The following is a 26,400-nucleotide window of genomic DNA, read 5'->3' on the forward strand; positions in this document are numbered from 1 at the left end:
GTCCAAAATGCATAATAGCATCGAGTCTTAAAGACTAAACCTTACTGTCTATATACATCATATGAAATTTGGCCTGTTTACTTTCAGAGTTTACTGCCTACTACTACTACTACTACTACTACTACTACTACTACTACTACTACTACTACTACTACTACTACTACTACTACTACTACTACTACTACTACTACTACTACTACTACTTCTACTACTACTACTACTACTACTACTGCCGCTGCTGATGCTTCTACTAATTCTACTTCTACTACTTCTTCTTTTTCTTCTTCTACCACCACTACTACTACTACTACTACTGCCATCACCACTTGGGATTGTTTTCTTTAAATAAATGTTTTAAAGTGTATTTTTTATATATTGAATATGTTTGTTTGTAAATTGGAAAACATATTTTTTTAATATTTGTATGTGCATTTTTATGCGAATTAGTAAGACTTTGAATTGAATTGAAATATACTGCTACTACTACTACTACTACTACTACTACTACTACTACTACTATTACCACCACTGATTCTACGACGACGAAGATGATTTCTAGTACTACTAATACTTCTAATGCTACTACTACTTTTGTTAATGATAATAATCCATTTCTACTTCTATCACTACTTGAACACTAGCATTATTAACAGGGAGGGAGAGATAAAAATGGCTTGTTATTGAGAGCGTGTAAACATTCTATTTACATTAAAAAACGCTATTACCACAGCAACGGCATGTTTTGGAGATACTTAAAGATGCCATATTGTTTAATGATAATATAGCGCCAAGTTGTACAAGTGTACTATTTCTATTCCACCATCAATCCTACCGAGGAGCTTTGCCTCATTTTCTCTATTCATCATAATTAGGTGATTCTCGCCACACTTTCAAATAGCATTTCATCGTAATTACACACTCTCCTTTAATCCTAAACATAGCTTTATTTCACATGGATGATTTGACCATTGTTTGTTGAATGTTCATTAGTGGTTTCCATCCCCATGGTGTTGCCATGGCAATATAAAAAGCGGGAAAACACACGAACTATTACTATGTTTTACGTTTTGAATGAGCGTGTTGAGAAGGATCTGTCACACATTTTATACACTCAAGTTTACCTCTAAACAATTTGGCCAACAGAACATAATATTACTATATTCCTTAGTAGTTTTCATTACCATGGCAACATAACAAGGTGGAAAACACAAGTTATTACTATATTTTAAGTATGGTGAAAAGACAATATCGGAAAAACTGTCACATATCCTATACACACAATCATACTTCTAAATGATTGGGCTCGCAGAACATATATAAACATCGGTATGTTCCTTATACAGTCCAACACCATGGCGTTGCTATGGTAGTAGAGGGCAAAAGATGTCATTTCATTTCCGTTTATTTTGAAGAGACAACCAGAAAACCTGTCACATATTTCATATACTCATGTCTGTTCTGTTCTTGTTTATTATTAATGTCGCGCCATTACATTTTATGTTCTCCAAATCTTATTTTGTATCCACATCCTTAAGAGTGTCAATTGTCAAGTTTTATATATTTTTTGGTAGTTTTTTTTTGTTAGATAATGTCTTAAAAGAATGTACTCTGTCACAGGTTTTATTGATTGCATAATTCCATATTTTCAAATATTCATTTTCATTTGAAAAGTGGAAGAGCCGTGGTGTAGTGGTTCTGACTCTCGCCTTGTAAACAGAGGGTCGTGTGTTCGAATCCCACCGCGGTCTAGCGTCCTTTGGCAAGGCGTTAATCCACACTTTGCCACTCTCGACCCAGGTGCTAAATGGGTACCCGGTAGGATGCGAAAGATATTGTATGTTTGGGTTTGCCAGTGCCATAATGTGGCTGCGATGAATGCAAGGAATGCTCCCCGGGGAGTGGAAATTGTGCACTTTTCGTGCTTGATTGAAATGAATCCAATGACCGGGGTAATAATATGCTGTAACGCGCTTTGGGCCATTCTGGGAAAAGCGCTTTATAAAAATTGGTTATTATTATTATTATCATTTCTGTACTGATGTCTAATTATCACATTTTTTTCTTCACAATCTTCATCAATATTTTGTATCCACAATATCAAAAGTTCATTTTTTCCTTTTTCTTCAAAAATTGGATCTCTCCAAGGAAAACATTTATTACATAATTTTTGTTCATTTTGTTCTGATTGCATTTCGAATAATTAATCAGCATTCAGTCTAGACTGAAGTCCATTAAGATTAAGGTAAAATAACAACCGGTCTGTTTTTTGTGATAGGAATTGCTGCTCCCCACAACTTATTCAAGGCCCGAGAGCAAAAAAAAACCCTGTTATATTTACAATGATTTATTCATTTTAATTGATTCATCTGAACACGCGTAATATATATCCTCGAATGATTATTTTTAAAAAATGCTTTCAATGAGGGTTGCATATACATGTTCATCAACTCAACCTTGAAACAAGCTTAAAACATTCATTTCATTTCGATTTAATTCCAACCGTATACATCAGCAGCGATATATATGTTTTTGAATTTGACAAAAATATTATCTAGATACTGCAAAATATTCACCAACGCAGAGAAAGCCATTATTGCTCGCTGTATTTCACATGAGACGTTTCAATAATCATACATGCTGTATGGAGATCGAGGAAAATGAATCGAAAACGGTGTATTTTATCATATTTACCATCTCATTTTTGTCATGTTTTCCTCTGAAGAGAATTAAGTACCGCTTTTGGTTAATACGTGGGACTGCGGATGAATTAATGTATTATTTGGCAGCGTAATTGACGGGGTTATTGATGCATCAAAATCCACTCAGCGCAGTTACACAACCGTTCAGACTTCAGATCCAAGTTATGAATTGATTCGCGAGCCAAAGATATATTGTTGGAAATGATATTCTGTAATTAAACTCCTTATTTAAAATATGCTGTGGATTCTGAAATGACAGTGCGTTGAACCTTATCTAGTCAGAATGATTTTTAAAAAAAATCAAGATTAAATATATTTATTTGATATTCATCACAAATATCCATCAAACATTAATATAAATCAGTTTTTCCTCCTTTACTTCTTTTTCTGCAGCTTGTTTTTCAAAAAAAGTGAAACAGATTTTTAAAGATTATCATCCATTCGTTGTATTGTAGATTATAGGCCAATATAATAACACGAGTTTCTCGTGCCAATGGTGGGGGAATTCATCTTTTGTGCTTTTTTCACCTCAAGTTTCCCATCTTTTGTATGTGAAAAAATGACAAAAGGCCCTATTTGTTGCTTTTGATCCCTGTTGAATTTGTCTCTTTAATTTTTTTTTGTGAATCGATTATTCCTGTGAAATTCTTTACGATCAGACCATAATTAATTCGTAAAATGATGGTATTCGACTAAAAAAAAATAGTCATGGAGAAGAGTTTATGATCCATTCCCACCTCCCTAATTTTATCAAAAGCCCTTTTTCATTCACCACTTTTTCCCCCACTGTGTTTTGGTTTATCCCGTTTGATAATTCTTTATCACATACTGCTATAATAATGGCCGATGACTAAAGAAATTGTCATGGACAGTGAGTATGAATCCGTAGTCCATATTATTAAAAAAATACTCCTTTCTTTTTGAACTTCTTTTGATTTTTTAAGATACTAATCTAAATTATATCACGATCCGACCATCATCAATTCATATAATAACGTACATTGCCTAAAGATATTGTCATGGAAAAAACACCCCTCCCCTCCCTTCCCCAACCGTTCAGGAATGTACACGCCCCCTTCGACATCACCCCGCCCCGATGTACATTCACGTTTTCAAACCACGAGTCACTGATCATTATCTCCTCTGGTCGGCAACGCACCGCCATGAGGTGTGTATCACTGAATATCAAATTATGCAATCTCTGTGGTTTATCGCAGTCATCTACTGATCGGGCAAACAAGACACCACGCTCGGCAGAATTTCTTAAAAGGGGAAGTTCACCCTGAAAAAGTCTTTTGTAAAGATTGCAGAGAAAATTATAAAAAAAATACTGGTGAAGGTTTGATGAAAATGCATTAAATATGTAAAAAGTTATTAGAATTCGATTTTTTTAATTTGTGCTGTCATTATGCGAGCAGCTTCCTTATATATTGTGTGGTAAAAAATGAAAACAGTTTTTATTGTACATTCAGTATATCAACAAGTTGATTAGACCCGCTGTCATATGAGCTATTAAAAATGAAATTTTATGCATTGCAATATATATTCCACAACTTGATTATTGGGCAGCTGCGCGTTCATGACGTCACAAGTAAAAAATAAATATCTAATAATTTTCTTAATCTTTGATGGATTATCCTCAAGCCTTCACGAATATTGATTTATAATTTTTGTCTGGAATATTTACAATAGGCTTTTCTTCAGGTTGCGCTTCCCTTTATATAAACGAAACTATCATTGGCTTTTGCAATAAGGAAACTTAAAAAAATTATATGAAAAATGCTCGAATTTCATTTATTTCCCCCACGAGCATGGTGGCTCAGTGTTAAAATGGCCGCCTCATAAACGGGAAGTCGTGGGTTCGATCCCTGACCGAGTAATAATAGACTTATAAAAATTGAAACTTCTGTCTTTTTGCAATACGTGCTCAGCATTCAAATTCGATTGGAGAAGGAGAGGATTTGAGAAGGGTAATAATAACATATTATGTTATGCAGGGCCCGCTGGTAGAGCAGTTTCCTAACTGAAGTGGCTACCGCAAATACTTGCATCTTCATGACTAAGATCAATTAGTCGGTGAAAATAAGTGTCAAACCTCTCCATGAAATGACCCATTGGTCCTTGTCGATTAAGTTGTGGTCTAGGCTAAAAAATATTCTTATGAAGGTTTGAGAGGACCAAACAATTACATTAATAAAAATAAAAACCATACTCACTTTTCCATTAGCACTCGATTTCTTGAATACTCTGTGGAAAATAATATAAAAGAGAATGACATTATCATAAATATTAATGATTTTCCGTCAATAAAATAATGCACGATTTATTTAAAAAAAAATTACATTGCCGACCATGCTCGTTGTCTTCAGCCTGTTAATGGTCATCCACTATCACTTTATGCCAAATGTCCAACATTTCCTAGTTTTGCTGAGGAATTTTGAAAGTGGCAGGTTTACAAGTTGTTATTTAATGCCAAAATAATGTCCAGTATTTCCTAGTTTTGCTGAGGAATTTGTAGGTGGTAAGTTTACAGTTTGTTTTATTGAAAGAAAAATGGAGAGTCAATATTTTGTTGTATTTGAAAAAAAAAAATATAAACTAGGTGGCTGTTTCATAGAATTGTTCGTAAGTTACGAGCGACTTTACGAAAGACTGGTATCCTTTCTTAAGGTAACTTGTGTGCACCAAATTTCCATTAGTGTGGATGTAGTTCCTAAGAAATAATCACCAGTCGTTCGATCACCTTAATGAAGGATCCGCCAGGGATATTCACACTACAGTCGGCGGGGGTATTTTATTCAGGAGGGAAAAATAAAAAAAAGAATAAAAATATAGATAAAAAGAAAGTAACAATATTAAAAGAGGTCTTGCTTGTGAATTCTTTAATACCCATATTAAAATTAAAGGACTTCAACCTGAGGAGATATTGCCCTTTTTATTAAAAAAAACCCTGGCACCCCCGTGGAATAAATAACCTCAGACCAATACGGATAATCTATTCCCTGTGTGAGTTGAATTACGCAAGAATGTAAAGATAGGGGTAAACCTCGGCAACTACATGTATAATTAATGTGAATGATTTTATCACTATCATTCAATAAATGAAATGAAAGAAAATTGTTAAAAATCAACCATTCTGAGGTTTCCATACTATTTTTGGTGCCCTATGCCTTAGTGATGTTCTAATAATACTCCGCACAAGATTTAATCTTAATTTAATTCCATAACCAAATTTAGCGATGACGTCATGAGATGCAGTGATGAAGATTACACACATATATAAAGATTGTCAAACATGACATTCATCGTTCATTTAGGAAAGAGTGTTTAGAATACTGCACCCTTGTGACACACAAACACACATACATATCACAAGAGCTTTATGTGAACACAATGATTTTAAAGTGTAACTATAATTAAATTAAACGACTGCATCAATATTTATTTGAACTGATAAATCTGGAGCATTGAATTGATACGAGTTTCAAAATTCAACTATTCAGATCTCCGAAGTTATAATACAATACTGGCGCCTCATGTCTAGGTGGTTATCTAAAAATGCTCAACATAAGATACTCCACATAAGATTTAATCTTAGATTAAGATCACAACCAAATTTAGCGATGACGTCACGAGATGGGGTGATAAATATTACACATATACCGTGTTAGTAAAACAAAAAAAAATTGACACCTCAAAAATCCCCAAATTAAGGACCAAGTATGTCACGAACACATAATTATTTTATATGGTCTGAAAGAATATATTCTCCTATGATTACCAAATTTATGTGATATGTCTTCAAGCTTGGATAATTAGTAAGTATTCTTTGCAGTGATGTAAATTTTGGATTGCATTAAAATCTATTTTAAACACCTGTTCAATAATTTACGTTTTAATAGTTTAAAAAGTACTGTTTATGATCAATTTCTCAAATTAATTTTTATTGAAAAGAGATGTGCAAATATGTTTACTAACTCATGTAGGATTGTGACATCATTGGCATCTGGATTCATCCAATGTAGTCATGCCTTACTTTGGTGCAAATCAAAATTTGTTTTCAAAGAATACCTGCTGATTATCCAAGCGTGAAGACATACCACATAAATATGGTATCAAAATATTGAGATTTTCAGCCATAAATAATGATTATGCGTTCATTACGTATTTTCCTTAAATTGGGGATTTCAGGGGCGGATCCAGCTTTCACCAATAGGGGGGGGGAATTTTTAACCCATTTTTTCCCCCGATCGGCCGCTAGAAATTGATATTCTTCACTCCTTAGTTCTATACTTACAAAAATAAATAAAGAGTAATCTCACACAAGCCCTAATTTAAATAGCGCGATTTTTGTTGTTGAAAATTTCATGTATCTTGTCCTGAAAATTGAATATTCTGAGCAACGTTTGTGATCGTGAACAGATGTGCATGCAACAAAATGATTACTGCGAGCGCGAATCGCGAGCAGCAATTTGAAATATACGTTCTGCCTGATTGAAAAGGAACCTGTTAAGGACTGTTTGTAGTTACCATGAAAAACGACACATATTTCAACGATCAAACAATATGAGCGCGAAGCGCTAACTGAACAATTTTGACATTATGACCTAAAAATTGACATTTTAAGCACTTTTTTGTAATCATGAGCAGAGTAGATATGTAATTAAACAATTGATGCGAGCGAGAAGCGCGAGCGGAAAATGACCTCAAAACGGGACACTCTCTTCATGTTTTGTAAATCATGAAAAGGATGAGTAATTGGGTATCTTCCTACATTGATAATGCAAGCGCAAACCGCTAGAAGAAAATTTTTGATATTCTGATATGAAACTGGATAATAAGAACAATTTGCATATCTCAATTAACATGTGGGCGTGTGTTTTTGAGATTTAGACCGAGAATCTGGGCATTAATTTCTAAATACATTTCTTTTATAATGAATATCAAGAATGAGCGAGCGCAAGCTGAACAAAATTGATAAAACGATCTAAAAAGCGCTAATTTAAGCGCGAGTCGATCTTTTGATAAAATTGTTATTTCGACCTATAGCATCGGGGCATTGTAAGGATATTTATTTTTTCATTATATTCCTCTCCCTTTCTCTATTCCTCTCCCTTAGCGCGAGATGACCTATTAGGAATTCATGAAACTGATTATTGAGACCTGAAAACTGGACATTCTTAATATTGTCTGACGGCCTACTTGAGCGCATATGGTAATCCTATTATGAAGAGCTACTCGGCCATTGATAGAGTACAGGCAACCCATGCATGTGCAGGAGATGAGCGCGCAGTTGCGGTGGTGTGGTTTGTTTATTTATTTATTTATTCATTTATTTATTTAATTAATCATTTATTTAGTAATCTATCTATTTATTCAATTATTTATTTATTTATCTATTTCATTTCCAGGCAAGATAGCATGACAGCAGTAGAAATATTACAAAAGAAATGTAAAATTGAGCACCAGCCAATGCCTGGGGATCACCTAAAAGAATTGAAAATTCTGTCGTGATGTTCTCTGCATTGGCTGGTGCCTACATGGAACAACACAAAGTAGCAATAAATTTAAACAGGTAATTACAATACTTCTATATAATTAACCTTCATCGTAATATGAAGAGAGTTATCGAATTAATACTTTAAGAAAGAAAGCATATTGAGTCAAATCAGTTAGTCATTTATCAAATTAGAAACAAAGATGGTAGGTCAATTGGTTGAATTTGAGAGTCTAAAATGAATTGTTGTACATGACATTTGTCATGGTGATGTGCGGGCTTAACAAAAACAAACAAACAGCAAAGTATATAACAAATAATGATGAAAAACCAATCAGGTTTCATACCCAAAGTTTATTCAAGGACACCACTTCTTAGATATCAACTGAATTTAAGCTACCATATAACGTATTGAGAAAAAGTAATTAAATTTATGTGTAACAAACAAATTAAATAATAAAGAATTGAAACGTATGGCAAAGCATTAGAAAATCATCATAAATCAAACACACATTCAAGGCAATGGTCTGTGACATGAAATAAGTTGAGAGCTTTACACGAAATGGGAATGGTATTAAAAAAAATTCTATGAAGGTGTACTAGAAAATTTCAGTAGATTGAAATATGAATATTTATATTTACATATGATACATGCCCAAATTATGTGATCATTTGTTAATAAACAGACATAATATGTATATTGTACTATGGACATTCACTGTCATAAATCGCGGCGAATTGCTAACTCCAATCAGTTTATAATTTTCTAAAAATTTGATCAATCTTATCGCTATATAACAAAAGAATCGCCATCATTTCATATTCCATTCAAGCAGAAAACTATATAAAATTAAATGAACCTTAAGTTACTTACCCGAATGTATTTTTTTTTACTATAGCACAGTGGCGTAATGGGCCAAAACAAATTAGGGGACCAGATATGGCGTACCGGGAAAAAAATCATAAAGTAAGGTTGCGAGCAATTCTTAAAAAAAAATATTATGAAATAAATTTTATGTTAGATTTTGACATAATATTCAGAAAATAGTTAACATATGCTTTGCCTTTTCCCCCCTTTTCCAAGCGCCCCCACCCCCCTTATGTAGGCTACTGTTATAAGAGCCTAACTGAAAAAAAGTTTGTCTAAAATATTGTTTTGTTCCATGTGGCTTTGACATATTAGTTGAATTTTATATTTCACTGTAAGTTGAATCGATTTTTCATGATCTTAAGATGTGGAAATGTTTATTTTGCAGTTATTGTGGATAAATATGGAATTAAATGTCATGAAAGGAAAGAAAAGTGTGGGCGTAGGTAAGGTTACCCTTTCACCCCGTAACATTTCACATCAAGAAATACCTGGGAGTACATCAAATACCAAAATGACATTAAAATCACCAAATAAAAACCTCTGGGAATTTCCTGCATGAGTGCAAAATCAAAAACATTTCGTGGAAAACTCATTTCCACCGAGGTATTTTAAGAAAATGTGTTTCCATTATGCACTTGCTTGTTGTGTATTTTTCTTCTTATTCCTCTTCTATTCTTCTTCTTGTTGTATCTATCCTTATTTTATTATTCTTTCTTCATATTCTTCACTTTTCATCATCTTCTTCTTCTCCTTCTTTCTTCGTCATAATCACCATCTGATCTCCTTCTTCTTCATCTACCTCTCTTTCTTCTTCTTCTCCTTCTTCTTCTTCCCCTTTCCTCTCGTTTTCTTCTCTTGTTGTTATGCTTCTTCTTCTTCTACTTCTTCTTCTTCTTCTTCTTCTCCTTCTTCTCCTTCTTTTTCCTTTTCTCTCATTCTTCCTGTTGTTATGCTTATTCTTGTTCTACTTCTTCTTCCCTTTTTCTCTCATTCTTCTTCTTGTTGTTATGCTTCTTCTTCTTTTTCTTTGACAAAGTCAGACAGATTTTCTTTCAATGAGGATACGTTGCTTACAGTGATGGATGGTAAGAGTCAAATAGATATGAGTGAGAGAGATAAACAGAGTGAGAGAGATAGAGGGAGAGAGGTGGAGGGGGGGGGCATAAAACCTTTACGTTCCCGCTATAATTTCATGCAAGAACAGTTATAACAAGGAACCCAGGTTACGACGAAATTTTATTTGCCAACGATGAATAATTCTTCAGCTATCGGAAAAGCGATCAATATGTCACGAAAGGAAAAAAATACACCCCACCACCGGTATACTTTAAAAGTATACCGGTGGTGGGGTCTATTGTTTTATTGAACCTTACGAAGCGCCAAGAGATGGTGTTTGGAGATACGACGCTTCTTGGATATCGCTGGGTCACGAGGCGACACGCATGAAATAATGGAAACATGGAGTAAAATGTTAGAACGTTTTATTTCCAATACGTCTAATGCCAATTCGTCCAATTGCAAACTCGTCTAGTACCATTCGGTCTTCCACCAGTTCGTCCACTCACCACATAGTCTACTTTCACTTGTTTAATGCTATTCCGTCTAATAACCCGTTGGTCCAATAGCCATTTAGTCCATTTACCATTTGGTCTAATTGGACTAAGTGTTAAATTGTGCAAAAATAATGAAAATGAAATGGATATTAGACCAACTGGTTATGAGACAAAATGGTAATAGACGAAATAGTGATTAGACGTAGTGATAATTGGACCGAATGGTTAATGGAATAAATAGTTGTTAGACAAAATGTTGATGGACGGAATGGCATTAGACTAAAGGAAAGTAGACCATGTTGTGAGTGGACGAGTTGGAAGTAGACGAATTGGCAATTTACCGTTAGAACAGGGGGGGGGGGTTGCAGAATAACATCAATAAATAAATAAAGCTAGGTATAATGCTGGAAAGTAAACATTGTCACACAGTATGTGACACAGTGTGTTCACAGTGTGGGACTAGGACACAATGTGAAATTACCTCCATGTAGATAATTTTAAGCATTTCAAAAGTGTGAATCACAATTCACATAGACGACCATGCGAACACACTGTGAACAGTCACACTGTCGAGGTGTCCACAGTGTGATAATATCATCACACTGTTGAATTTGAGCATTTTAACAGTGTGAATAATATTTTCACGAAGTCCACAATGTGAACACACTATGGTCATACTGTGTTCTATCCACCAGGATAGAAAGAAAGATTAAGCAAGAAATAAATAAAGAAAGAAAAAATAAGCAAGAAAGGAAGAAAGAAAGAAAGAAAGAAAGAAAGAAAGAGAGAGAGAAAGAAAGAATAGTGAAAGAAGAAGAAAGGAACGAGTGAATAAAAGGAATGAATGAACGAAGGAAGAAAGATTAAAAGAAACATATAACTAAGGTAGCTTACTAAATCAACAAACAAATAGATACATAAATTAATGAAAGAAGAAATAATGAAGAAATAAAGAAATTGCGGAGTGGTTAACCAAGCCTTACCAATAGCAAAGAAGTACCAGAGAAGTTGATTTATATACATGTAGATTCAAAATAATTTGGAAGCCTTTTTAATAATAAAAATACTTTAAAAGAAGTTAAATGCAGAGAATCAACATAGACTGCTGTACATGTCCCTATTCCGTTTTTATTCCTCTCCTAGCTTTATATCACACACTCATTCATTTCCTACATTCACTGATAACCGTTTTATTTATAAAGCGCTATTATCTTCCATGATTATGTTTTGTTGTATTTATCTTTTCAAATTACAAACTGATTTCATCAAAAGTCTCATTTCTGCCGATTCATGTTTTCAATGCTTTCTTTGTATCATATTATGGTGACAATAATTTGTTAGGAGGTGGGCCATAAATTATTATTATTATTATTTTATTCGGCATTTCAACAAAAAAAGTTTACAATCAATTTACAGGAGAATATACAATTACAAAGTGAAAAGGGATGTTTACAGAACAAGTCCAAGTTGCCTGGAAAAGGAAAAAGTTAAATAAATTACTGTAGCCCGCAGGCTACCCTCCCCGACCTGGACTTGTATGTAAACACCCAAGAATAAAAATATGTATATAAATTATTATTATTTTAATACAAACAATAATTCATATAGAAAAAGCATATTGAAATTGATGTATAAGAACAATCCAATATAGTGTGATTGAAACGTAATTACAGGACAACTTAAAGAAGTTGTAGTAAATTGGTATTTAGATATACATTTAAATTGGCCAGGTAAATATAAACTTTAAAATGAAGTACATTGTATTGGGAAAAGATGTATAAGCAGTAAAAAAGGAAACCTAATAAGATTTGGAATTAATAACAAAAGAAAATATGAATGTGGGAATAATGTTAGAATAATAAATGGAATGTTAGAATAATAAATGGAATATTTATACGTTGTGATGAGTTTGCATTTTTTTTCTGTTTGGAATTTTAAACAATTTTTTTTCTATTTGGAATAAAAAAAAACCACTTTAATTGTTAAATGTATAAAATAATACACGAATGTGTGTTTTAGAGGAGTAGACGTAGAGCGAGAGATAGGGAAAGTGAGATGGGAGACATTTTATAGACGATAGAGAAAAAAACAGAGAGAGGGGGAGAGGAAGAGAAAGGGATAGAGAAAGAGATGAGAGACATATAGACGATAGAGAAAAATAGAGAGACAGAGGGAGAGAGGAAGAGAAAGAGATAGTTAGAGATGGGATATATATAGATGATAGAGAAAAATAGAGAAAAATAGAAAGAGAGGGAGATAGGGAGAGAGAGAGATAGATGGGAGACATATAGAAGAGAGAGAGGGAGAGAGAAAGAGAGAGAGACATAAATACACAGACGTGGAGTTCTACAAAAGATGAGGGAGAAAAAGGAGTGTCAGGCCACTGCAGCCACGGTGGTGGATGAAAAATAACGAACTTGTTTCCATGGTCACAAACGAGTGTAATCAATTTTTATTTCGAGCGAAGTGCTTCTGATAATCGAGTTAAAAAAAAACCCGACGATGCGAGGCAGTGGAAAGACTCATCGATTCAAAATGAAACGGAAATTCAAAACGCTACTTATTAGGATGTATCATGTTATAAAGTAACAAATTTTGTTAGCAAGTAAATTATGATGTTTAAGATGGGATTGAATATGATGATGATTTTGATGCTGATTTTTTTGTGAAGATGATTTTGATCACGATGATGATGATGATGAAGATGACGATGATATGGTTATGATGATTCTGGTAATGATAATGATGATCATCATCATCACCATGACTATGATCATGATGGTGGAGATAAATTTAAAAATGAAAGTAACTAAAATTATTTTGTATTATATGCAAAATATTCATTTACCTACAGGCTTTCTCTTAATGCTAAGATTCAACAAACATTTTTTTTTTTTTTGGGGGGGGTAAAGTCAAAGGCTTTCAAATTATTTCTTTTTCAAGTTAACATATTCATGAAAACTGAGTTTGCATCGATGATGATGATTATAAAAATTGTTTATATATATTTCTGTGTGCGTGTTTAATATTTTCTTAAAAGCATTAAACCTATAATTAAATTGGGAGAATATGACGTCATCATGTTTACACTCCCTTGCCACTGTCCCTATAAATAATAATAATATGCATTTATATAGCGCCATCTATCTAGAAATATTCTATTCCGAGGCGCGTTGTTATTATTATTATTACCCCGGCTTTAGCTCGAGCTGCCTCTCGGCGCTCATGCATTCAAGGAATTAATCCTGCCGGGTATCCATTCACCTCACTTGGGTCGAGTGCAGCACAATGTGGATAAATTTCTTGCTGAAGGATATTACGCCATGGCTGGGATGTGAACCCACGACCCTCTGTTTCAAAGTCAGAAGACTTATCCACTGGGCCACAACGCTCCACAAAGAAAACCCCTGGTAAACAGATCTATTGATTATTATGAACTATATCTCTAAAATAGTAGAATGCCAATCTAGCAAATGGTTCTTCATCATTTAATTTTATTCAATGATTTATTTTGAAATAATATGTCAAAAAGCTGAAATCATATTTCATTTATTTGATACGATTTGCTTTGTTTATAACTACCATAATGTAATGTGCATAAAAAAAGAATAAGAATATGATTTCTGCAAAGTCAGTAACAAAACTCTCTGTAATAAATGGTGTTCATGCCCCTTACACGATGATGGTAAATTTTCCCCGCATTATGTTCACAGCCACACAACACAATGGGCACTTCCAAATCCGTTTCCCCAACATATACTGTACCTTGAGCAGGGTTGGAGTTTTATGTTCTCGAGTACTCTGGAACAATGATTGATTATTCAGAGTTCACTCAATACATTTTTAATTGTAGCTAAGGGGATAGATTTCATTTTTGAGAGTAGCTAATCAATTAAATGAATCAATTTTGCTCAAACATAATCGAGGCAGAATCCTTTTGAATTATTAGAGTTTCATGAATATCCTTTCCCCATGGAAAAAAAATGTGCTCTCTTTTTAATAGAGCGAAAGGCAACGCTTATAGTGCGTCACTTACTAAATTCGTGTATTTTTATTTGATAAGACTGTTTAAGATCATTCCAGCGCGGTATAAAAGCATAATGCTCTTTTAAGACACGCTTTCTACGTTATGAAGGTAATGCAAAGCAAAATTACATCGCAAAATTAAATGAAATGGAAATGAAAAACATTCCAACAAAAACCCAGTTTCGCAAATGACCTCCAAACTTTTTGTCTCGCAGTTGCTAACGGTTACAACCGACATGCTTTATATTCTATGAACAATGTATTCCATCCCCCTCTCTCTCCTTCTCTCTCCCTTACATAACTACATGTATTTTAATCCTCTCTAAGCAGAAAAGCAGTAATATGTGAAAATGTAATAAATATATAGGCCCGTATTCTGAAGTCGGGTTTAACTTAAACTCATGTTTAAAGTTGTGGTTAAAGTATGGAGAGCCAATTGTTACATAAATCATAGAGACATTATTCATAATTGTGGTATGCGCTATACAAGGAACTGTTTTTTATTATACGGGCCATAAAGTTTATTTCCTCTATTAGAACTCATTTTGAACATAAATTAATACAAACTCAATGTTTCATCACGGGACATAAATGAATATCAAATTTGTTTACAGGAGACACAGCATAATCACTCCATCTGACGAAAAGAAGAAATTATTTTTTCTCGCTCGCTTTGTTAACTTGGACAATGTGGTATCAACAGGTTGGGAGCTGTAAGGTGGTGTCACAATGCGGGCAAAACTTGCACTCTTTGACATGTGGTTTAAAAGAAGTTACATTTTTGAAATATAGTGATATGTAGTGTATCTAGTGTTATATCAATATTTGTTTAATTATCTATCGCTCTCCCGTAAATTGAATGCAGGTATAGTTTCGAAAAAGTGTCCCGTCACATACAATGTAAGAGACGGGTTAACCACACTGGAAAGAACACAATGGGATCACAGTGTGTTCACAGTGTGGACTCTGTAAAAATATTATTCGTACTGTTAAAATGCTCAAATTCAACAGTGTGATGATATTTTCACACTGTGGACACCTCGACAGTGGACTGTTCACAGTGTGTTCGCATGGTCGTCTATCGACGAAATGCTCAAATTTAACAGTGTGAAGGTGATTTCACACTGTGTCACACACTATGAACACACAGTGGCATACATTGTGGGGATTCTGTGTTCTTTCCAGTAGAGAACTCCCAGTTTGCCTCTGACAAGCGAATGCTATTCCTAATGCTACATTCTGACCAAAGAAACCAACTTCAAGTCGGCTGATGTTATCCTACTGGTAATAACCTAACATACTTGATCGATCGGGTTTCGGTCACACTTGTCTGACTGTGGTATGTCACTGTGAAACCCCCCAAACCGAGTCCGAACTGACCGATATGCTCTCATTGATATTACTGCATTAGCATTTGTCGGTATGGGGATCGGTTCCACCGGTTTGACTGTGGTATGCGCGGTCACACCCACGAAACCGAGTACGAACCGAATGATATTCTCTCATTATGGGTAAAAATGCAATTAGCTTTGGTATGGAGTCGGTTACACCGGTGAAACTGTCGGATGCTGTTGTAAGGTTGAAAAATTAAAACATGTTCGGTTTGGCTCCCACCAGTTGTAAAGTTGAGACAAATTATAAGTTTGTATTATAGGTGTGTAGAAATGAGAATTCTAATCAGCAGTTCAAATCAATCGATCATCAAACCAAATGGGAAATAAGTGAAACTATATGAGACGCAAAATGAATCGAACAGAAACCGAAGAAGTCTGGTAGTGAACTGATTTAATCTCTGGGCGACTATGCCTCAGCTAAACTCAGAATTACATAATAATTTACAAATATTCAAATCAAGTAGAGTCAACCAATCAAAATAGAATGAATGGAAGGGTTGAACTAAAATGTAAGAACCCAATTCATTAGATAAACCAATAAAGACTGAGATGAAGATGACAAAGATGTCTAGCGATTATGTAACAATGGAAGTAGAAACTAAGGAGTCAGGTGAGGGATGGAATGAGTGGAACACCTGAAGAGAGAATAGAGAAGGAATGAAGATGACAAAAGAGAATCAGAGGAAAGGCATTCAGAGTAGAATGAATGACAACCGAATATCATTAAACTCAAATAACTTCATAATGTTCAAACTGCAAGGGCAGTACTGAAATGAAATGCAGATTAACTCAAGTCTAGACGGAACAAAATGTAAAACAGCTGAAAAAAACACAAGTCAACGGAAATAAACAAAATAGGAAAAGGACAAAATAACCATCCTACACTATGTCCACACCAACGGAACCCACTCCGATACGACCGGTTAGTCTGTCATCAAAGGTAAGAACGTGAGTTTATGTCAAGTCTGGATTCGGTTAAACAGGTGTGACTGTACTTATCCGGATACGCCGCCATTGCACACGGATGTCTTTACCCCCCGTAGCATCGTTATACAATCCGATTGCCTTCCTCTGTGTTATTTACGGTACATTCGATCATTGACCGCTTGCCTGGGCTTCGAAATTGATTTTTCTGTCGTAAAAGCCTCTCTGCCGTGTGTTTCGAGTTCTTACCGCAAAAGCCACGCGGAAGAAATACCCATGACAACGTCAATAAAGGGGCCCAATCCTCTGTTTTAAATCAAATGAAACTCAATTTACCTTTTCTTAACTGTAATTCTCCCTGGGCTTAAAAGTACTGAGGAAAGGAAAGCTAAGGTAAGTCGCTCAGATAGGAAAGTAATGATGGATTTATCATACAAGACCCATCACTTTTTACTCATGCATGGAACAATGCAATTAAACAGATATTATGTTAATTTCGAAGGTGTATTAGTACAAAATTGTTTCCGATTATATTTTTTATAGACTTTGTGTCGATAAATAAAATGTCATGTATCGCCAACATTACTTTCTGGTTTTTTTTTTCGAATAGTAAGTCCGGAAACTAGTGCTTGAAAATGGAAAAGGAATATACTGCTACAAAGATTAGCAGGTATGGAATAAGGGGGAGGGGTTGCAATATTATAAACCTCATTATGAATGTATATTCGAATTGGATGGGTATGCACCGAATAAAATAATATGGCCTTGGAAAGCGGGGGTGATTTGCCAAGGGGGGGGGGGCTGGTGCGTGGATTGTGCACTATAGGCAGCATCCCTGGAAATCTGGTATGTATGCTACATACCATGAATTTAACCCAAATCACCTTCGTTTTCTGTATAGCGAAACCCCCTTTTCTCCCTTTTTTCCCCATTTAATTTATCCTGTACGGAAAACCATGTAATTATCTTTTGTTTGGTTTTCACATATACATCAGCACCTATGTAAAAAATGTTTCCAGGGTAACTATAAGCCTAAATGTCTCGAACGAAGGCAATATTTCAAATCATTCTAGGAAATGAAATAAACATATCTCCCGCACAGTCATTATATAAAGTTGTTATGAAATACAATTCTTTGAAATGAATGGCCAACGGGCAACAAGCTATAACACTCAATAAAGGCCTCTGCATTTCATGTCAATAATGTACTATTGCCGGCGCCTTCACCTGTCTAAATGCAAGTATGTATTTTGCTATTGCATTTGGGAAAATGCTCAATCAGCAATACACATAAAGCTATTCCTAAAATGGAAGCAAATTCTCTTATGCGAAGAGAGATTGCGCGCCAATAATACCTTCATATTATTCCGGTCAAGGGCGAGATTGGAGTATTTTATTTGAAGACCAGCTGACGCGATTCGGCTATTCAAAACGCCGCGTTCAAGGGCTTTCTTTTTTATATAAAGGTTAAAACCCACAAGCTCTGCATTGATGACGTTCCATAATAAGGAATGAATTATTTGGCATCTAATTTAGAGAAGAAAACAGAAACCTAGCAACGGACCAGAATGTATTTCTGCTGAGTTATCAAGATGGGGGACGTCGTTTGAGGATAAGGATGACAAGCACGAAAAAAAAACAGCACATGATGAACAAAACCTCTCGAAATAAGCATAAAATTTAAATTTTTATGCGCTACTTGGTTGTATGAAGACCTTCGTAGTAAGAGGAAGCTATCCGTACTAGGATTTCAGGAACAAACACACTTTTGTAACTTTCATTCATGTTTTTAAGTCAAATTGGAGGCATTTGAAGACCAGGGATACCAATTTAAAACCTTAATGAGTCAAAATGCTCTAACCAATAGAACACACGACTCTTCTTTTACTTTTTCTTGCTCTTATTGTTTTTCTTCTTTTATTCTTCTTCTCCTTCTTCTTCTTTTTCTTCTTCTTCTTCTTCTCCTTCTTCTTCTTCCTCTTCTTCTTATTCCTCTTCTTCCTCTTCTTCTTCCTCTTCTTCTTTACCGTCTCTCTCCTTCTAGATAATCTGCCTACTTCACTACTGGAATTATTGCTAATGTCAGGACACGCATGTCGAAGTGTGTATGTGGGGTGTGTGTGCGTGCGAGTGCGGATGTTTGCGTGTGGGTGGTAACATATTTGGATGTACAGGTGAAATATTTGCATAGTGCAAGTACAAAAAAGATATTAAAATTATACTGGAAAGAGTAAATCCTCTTCATTTCTTTCCTATTCGGCCATGCATGCATGCTAATGGTTTCAACGCAACGATAGTCGACAGTCACCTCGATAATATTCGCAAATTATGATTTTTGTTAGAACAGGAAATTGACAGGAAATCAACGGCATCAAATTTACCAGTTGTCCTCTCAAACGTCATTTCGAGTGCATTCAAGTGTAGGTAACGCCTCTTCACTCTTATTTGGTTGCACTCGTCATGTTTTCCCTGTCATTTTGAATTTATTTTTAGATAGACAAGAAACAGATTCTATATGTCTACCTATCTAACTAATCTTTCTACCTGTCTATACATGTATGTTTGTGTGTGTGTGTATCCATTAAGATCCATTTGGAAAATAATTTTTGAAAAGCACTCGGTCATTTTATGATGGGGGGCAGGAAACACAAATTTGCTAAACACATCAAAGATAATAGGTTTGTAAAGATGAAAAAATGATTGCCAACATGGAAATCTGCAAAAGTGGTAGACTCAGCAAGGGTCTCGGTGGGGTTGGGGATTCCCCCTAACTGAATCAGGGATTTTTTTACTCCCACGGTTATCCATTATGATATGTTCAAAGTGCTAAAAAAATGAATCTAATTTTCAATTATATTCTGTTAGTTCATTTCAGTTTTGAATGTAGCTGATTCGTCATTGTTTATTTAATGGTTACATTTATTTCTCGAACACAAAAAATGAATTTAAAAAAATCAGTTTGATTTGCCTACCTTGTTCCACTCTTGCCTTTAGATCCTGCTGACATGTTGCTCTTAGTTCTGGCAGATTCGGAGATATAATGAAGAGTGATCTTGGGTATTGCCAAGATGCTTCTGTATCAGGCTCGTTCAGAGTTTCCTGTTACAAAGGGCGTAAATGTCAACACAATGAACAAGGTTAATAGAGACGCAAGATGTGAACAAATAGGTCTGGGGTGGTAATATATCGCATGGATTTGAGGGAATGACCGAGCAAGAAATAAAAATCGTCAACGGATATGGATGAACAAAAGATATGAAAATGAAAGCGAGCGAAGAGGTTGGCGGAGTGAAGGAGAAAGATGAGAGTAGAGAAAAGAGGGAGCAAGGGAGAGAGAGAGAGGGGAAGATGGGTGGTAGAGGGAGGGGTTCGAGGGGGGGGTGTGGAAAAGAGGGTGACAGAAAGAGAATATGTCGGTGTATATGCGTGTGTGAAAGAGAGAGGCTGGAAGCAATAAATTGTGGGTGTGTATGTTGGTGAGAGAGAGTGGGGTATATTGAATAAGTGTGTGTTTGTGTGAGAGTGGGAGAGAAAGAGAGGGGTAGAGAGAGTGGTAAGGGTGGGTGTGTGTGTGAGAGAGAGAAGAAGAGAAAGAGAGGGGTAGAGAGAGTGGTAAGGGTGAGTGTGTGTGTGTGTGTGTGTGAGTGAGTGAGGGACAGAAAGAGAGGGAGAGGGAGAGCGAGATGTGTGATGGAGAGAATATATTTTCAAGGGAAAAAAATTAATAAGCAAAGGGGATTCTGAATCGTTATTTGATTAATGAAAACCCGTCGGTATACCCATTAGGTGTTGCCATGTCAACCGAAAGAGTCTGTCTCTATTAATACATAGACCTATGTTTACATCCAACCAGCTCTTAATGACCGAGAAAAATACATTGAACATTATGAAATCCTCTTGAAGAGCTTCTTCAAACGCATTGATATATGAAATAGTTTTTTTGTGTGCATGATCTTTGATAGATACATGTACTCACGAGACATATCATGTTTTTTTTTGTGGCGACATGTTAGTTTTTGATTGGTAACAAATGTGATATTGATGAATGAGTGAATAAGTGATGAGAATGACGATAATGATGATGATAATAATGATGATAATAATGCCGGTTATGAATGATGGTGATGACGATGGGAACACTACTACCACTACTGCTAACATCATTACTAATACCACTACCACCTATAGGCCGACTTCTACTATACTACTACAACTACTACTACTACTACTACTACTACTACTACTACTACTACTACTACTACTACTACTACTACTACTACTACTACTACTACTACTACTACTACTACTACTACTACTACTACTACTACTACTACTACTACTACTACTACTACTACTACTACTTCTACTACTACTACTTCTACTACTACTACTACTTCTACTTCTACTACTACTACTACTACTACTACTACTACTACTACTACTACTACTACTACTACTACTACTACTACTACTACCACTACTACTACTACTACTACTACTACTACTACTACTACTACTACTACTACTACTACTTCTACTACTACTACTACTTCTACTACTTCTACTACTACTACTACTACTACTACTACTACTACTACTACTACTACTACTACTACTACTTCTACTACTACTACTACTACTACTACTACTACTACTACTACTACTACTACTACTACTACTACTACCACTACTACTACTACAAGTACTACTACTACTACTAGTACTACTACTATTACTGCCACTACTGCTTCAACACTTCTCTTTGAACATTTTCAAAAAATAACGCTAGAACTACTAGTACGGATGCTGCTACATCCACGACCTAAATATTTAACACACATTTTGAGCCCCCTCCACTCCCTGCTAATCAACCTACCCCACTCGTAGGCTGGAGGGGGAGGGGGGGGGGGGCAAAATGTTTTTTGAAAGGGAAGCAAAGCGACCTGTAAACGTAACGCCAATCGAATTCTAAATGTATTGAAGGGTTACACGGTCCAGGCTTCTCTTTTTTAATCCATTTCTTTCTCATTTCTCCCCCTTTTTCTATATTTCACCACTTGAAAATTCACAGGGACAACCTCCCCATCCCTGTCGCGTCGCCTTCTGTTCTTAAAGGCTATTAATACCCGTTTCTTGAAGGCGGGTGGCAAAGATGAGGGATCGCATAGCAAGAACAAACAAACCTATTGACTTAAGCATCTATGGTGATTGCACGCGCCAAACTGAGTGGCTGTCGCGAGGAGCATAAAATACATGGGTTGACGGATGCTACTCTATTGACACCATAATATCAGCCACCTTGGAATATTGAAATGGCGATGATGAATAGTTTGTTGACATGTGGAGCGCCATTTATAATCCATTCCAAGGTATTCGTTAATATGCGCTGTTGACCTCCCACCACCATCCATTAGTTGGTCTTGGTTTGAGAGATGACTGAGAAGCTTTAAGTACGCCATTGGTGAATAATTATACCAATAAATATTGTGAATTTATAGTGGGTAATTTATATATGGATATACTTAAAGGGGAAGTTCACCCTGAAGAAAACTTTGTTGTAAAAATAGCAGAAAAATTATTGAAAAATATTGGTGAAGGTTTGAGGAAAATCCGTTAAAGAGTAAGAAAGTTATTAGAGTTCAAAGTTTTGGATTTGTGACGTCATAAACGAGCAGCTGCCCAATGTGTTATGTAATATAAAATGCATGAATTTCGAATTCTGTATGGTTCCTGATGACTTAATTTTGTTTTCTATTCATGATCGGGTGTGAAGTAATTTGTCTATTGATATACAAAAGGTACCGTGAAAACCATTTTCAATTTTCTGAGAAAATGACATTTCATTGATTATTTACCATTCGCTATGTAGGAATGCTGCTCGCATATGACGTCACAAATCAAATAATTGAAATTCTAATTACTTTTTAATTATTTGATGAATTTTTCTCAAACCTTCGGCAATATTTTTTATTATTTTTTCTGCTATTTTTACAATAAACTTTTTGTCAGGGTGAACTTCCCCTTTAACGTAACATAACAATACATAGCAGCAATAACGCAAACATTGGGACTTGAAGACCACCGGACCCCACCCCCCCCCCCAAAAAAAAAAAATAGGGAATTCACGTCCAAGAAAAATTGTAATAGAAAAAAGAAAGAAAACATTGTGAAATATGATATCGTTTTCTGAATATGTAAAAATTTATCACAATAATGAATTTGTGTATCGAAAAGGACAAAATCTTTGCTCGCACGCAACTTTAACCTGTTTATTGTTTGTTCCCCACACGCCATGTTTGGGAAACGTCAAATTATTTGTTCATTACGCCACTGTACAGTCGATAAAAATCAGGAACATGAACACCGAAGCACGGAAGCCTACTACCTCGATAAAAACATTCAAACAGAATTTCCTTATTTATTGAAAACTCTCTTTAAAAAGTAATAATAATAACGGCATATTTACCCAGGGTAGCCACTTCAGTTCCGAAAACTGTTCTCCCAACGGGCCCTGCTTTTACTATAGACGCCAGTAAAGGGGTGCCAGTTTGATAATAAAAATTGACAAAAAGCTATCGTATATTAAGAACTGCGGACCAAAGACATCAGACAGAAGATGCTGTTGTCGATTTTAGTAACCGCTAAACAGCCAGGAATCGGACCACTTTTCTCATTTACTTCTATAAGTTTTCATACATGTGATCTGCTGACCCACAAAGGTTCGATTCAATGGTCGTTTCAAGAGATGGTTTTAAAGGATTCATAAGTAAACAACCAGGATCATGAAGATTTCATCATTCAAACTGAGGTTTGATTTCTGTAAATGCAAGACGGCCTCCAAAATAGAATAAAAATGTATAAACAAAAATAAATGGTTTGAAAATGACGGGCGGTGTAAGCAATCATTAAAGAAGTTTTAAGTAACGAGGGTATGAACGGCTTTGATAATTCACTTAAAGATATTCATTATTGCGCACTACAAACCAAAACCATAGGTCACATTCGGTGTATGATACAAAATAATGAATGATCAGAAAATCTAAGCAGGACATGATAAACTAAGTTCCAGTACATTCATTGTGTAGAACACAACAAAAGTCAAATTCAGTCAATGGTTTCAGTGATTTCAGTGATTAAAATGAGACTTTGAGACGAAGCAATGATTCGGATGGCTTAAAAATTCTCTCAATTATTTATTTATTTATTTATTTATTTATTTATTTCAAATATTTAAAAGAAGGGTAGCTCAATCAGCAACAAGCTGGTTTTCGTTGAGGCCCTTCGTGAACAAACACATATATAAAACATGGTAACATATTCAAATATAAACAAAGAATAGAGCATAAATACTAATATTGAAAAAAAAAATAAAATGAAATGAGCATAACTATGGAAAATAACAGAATAGGCGTTCTGTATAACAGAACAAATAAAATATAATACTGTTGAGTAAAATTAATGGTATTCATTTACTCAACCTACCGACCGAAAAAAGAATACCGTGATTGGTGTCAGGGACGTCTTGGGAGCTTGTAATTACGAGCACATGGTTCGACTTTCTTCATAATTTCACAAGGTTTTCAGGAATGAAGAATGTAAACGAAAAACAAAATTACATATCGACAGCTCATTTTAAGAGACCGCAAAATAAAGCTTTAAGTAAGGTACATAGGTATTGAGGTGTTTACACCTTGGTCACATTTGTTCTACGGCGGCCCTTGGGGCGAGTCGAAAACATTTTTTGTACCAGCTAAATATAGGTGGTTTGAATAAAAATAAATAAAACGGCTGTTATTTGACTCGCCGTAGAGCAAATGTGACCGAGGTATTAATTATTGCTTAAGTGGCCCAAACATGGAGCAGTGTGCGCGCAGCGCTTTGTAACCGAAAGAAAAAGGCACCATATCAAATGAACTTTGGATTTGATTCCATTGGATTGATGGCTTTAGTGATTTAATAATAATAATATGCAATATAGCGCTTAATACAATTTTTCAAAGCGATGCACACCATTACCCATTTACTATACCTGGGTGGAGAGTGGCAAACGGGTCGTGTGGTCCAGTGGTTAGAGCATTGGACTCATAATCGCAAGGTTGTGAGTTCGAATCCCAACTCTGCCATTGTCTTCACTTTGATAAAAAGGCCCGAGAGTGATATCTGTCGTCTATAACGTCAGCCATTATGACTGATTATGAGTGATTTAATAATAATAATATGCAATATAGCGCTTAATACAATTTTTCAAAGCGATGCACACCATTACCCATTTACTATACCTGGGTGGAGAGTGGCAAACGGGTCGTGTGGTCCAGTGGTTAGAGCATTGGACTCATAATCGCAAGGTTGTGAGTTCGAATCCCAACTCTGCCATTGTCTTCACTTTGATAAAAAGGCCCGAGGGTGATATCTGTCGTCTATAACGTCAGCCATTATGACTGATTAACCTAGACGTAAAATGTTTCGTAGGTAATTGGTTTTATGCCAGCTTGGCGTTTACCAGCAAAATGCTGTCATGCCGAGTTCCTACGGGAGTTACCACAAACAGAAACAGAAATGTAATAGACGCCTTGCGTAAGGACGCGAGTGTTGCGGTAGGATTCGAACCCAGGTCCTTGTGATTAAAAGTCTGGACACTGATCCGCTGAACCACATCACCATTTCATAATCAACATAGGTTTAGACAGCTTTGGTGATTTAATCTAACATTACTTCTCAATGAGCGTTGTGGCCCAGTGGATTAGTCTTCTGACTTTGGGTCGTGGGTTCGAATCCCAGCCATGTCGTTATTTTCTTCAGCAAGAAGTTCATCCACATTGTACTGCACTCAACCCAGGTGAGGTGAATGGGTACCTGTAATATTAGTAATTACGGCTGCCAAGCTTCACCTGGGGTAATAATATACAAGTCCTTTGGAAGCGCATAGAGACATTATTCATAATGTGATATGCGCTATACAAGAACTGTATATTATTGTTATTATTATTACTATAGTACTACTATAGACGGCATGGATCATTGCCTTGCCTAATCAAATTATTAAAAAGATATAACATGAAGTACTCAGTAATATGACATTGAGACATATAATGAATTCATCAAGGACTCGCTCGCTGCCATTGTGAAGTCATTATATACTGGATGCTAATTGCTGATTGGTATGTGCTATAGCACGTGACCAGGCCTGTATTCTGACAAGAACGTGTAAGTTTGTTTGAAGGTGATCTAAGGTAGATGTAGACGTATTGTATAGAATTTGATGCAAAGGGTAATTCAAAATAAGGATTTAAATCACTATATATTATTGAAAAAAAAACTCTCTGAATATTATTTTGCTTTGGTATTATTAAGTGCAATGGCATTTTCCTCCGAAAAGGGTCGTGTGGTCCAGTGGTTAGAGCATTGGACTCATAATCGCAAGGTCGTGAGTTCGAAT

The 26,400-nt window shown here is 35.5% G+C and overlaps 1 protein-coding gene across 1 annotated transcript in view; it reads right to left on the reverse strand.

Annotated features, from left to right (window-relative positions):
* The window catches only part of LOC121429834 (beta-arrestin-1-like), a 51,302-nt gene that overhangs the window by 16,031 nt on the left and 8,871 nt on the right, over positions 1-26,400 (reverse strand). Inside the window, exons 2-3 of the mRNA XM_041627074.1 lie at positions 19,937-20,063; positions 4,916-4,946 (exon numbers count right to left, since the gene is read on the reverse strand). Coding sequence (XP_041483008.1) covers positions 4,916-4,946; positions 19,937-19,971 — 66 coding nt within the window. The 5' untranslated portion in view covers positions 19,972-20,063. The remainder of the gene's footprint in view (positions 1-4,915; positions 4,947-19,936; positions 20,064-26,400) is intronic.

The sequence above is a fragment of the Lytechinus variegatus genome, chromosome 16 (genome assembly GCF_018143015.1).
Source record: "Lytechinus variegatus isolate NC3 chromosome 16, Lvar_3.0, whole genome shotgun sequence".
Taxonomy (NCBI): domain Eukaryota; kingdom Metazoa; phylum Echinodermata; class Echinoidea; order Temnopleuroida; family Toxopneustidae; genus Lytechinus; species Lytechinus variegatus.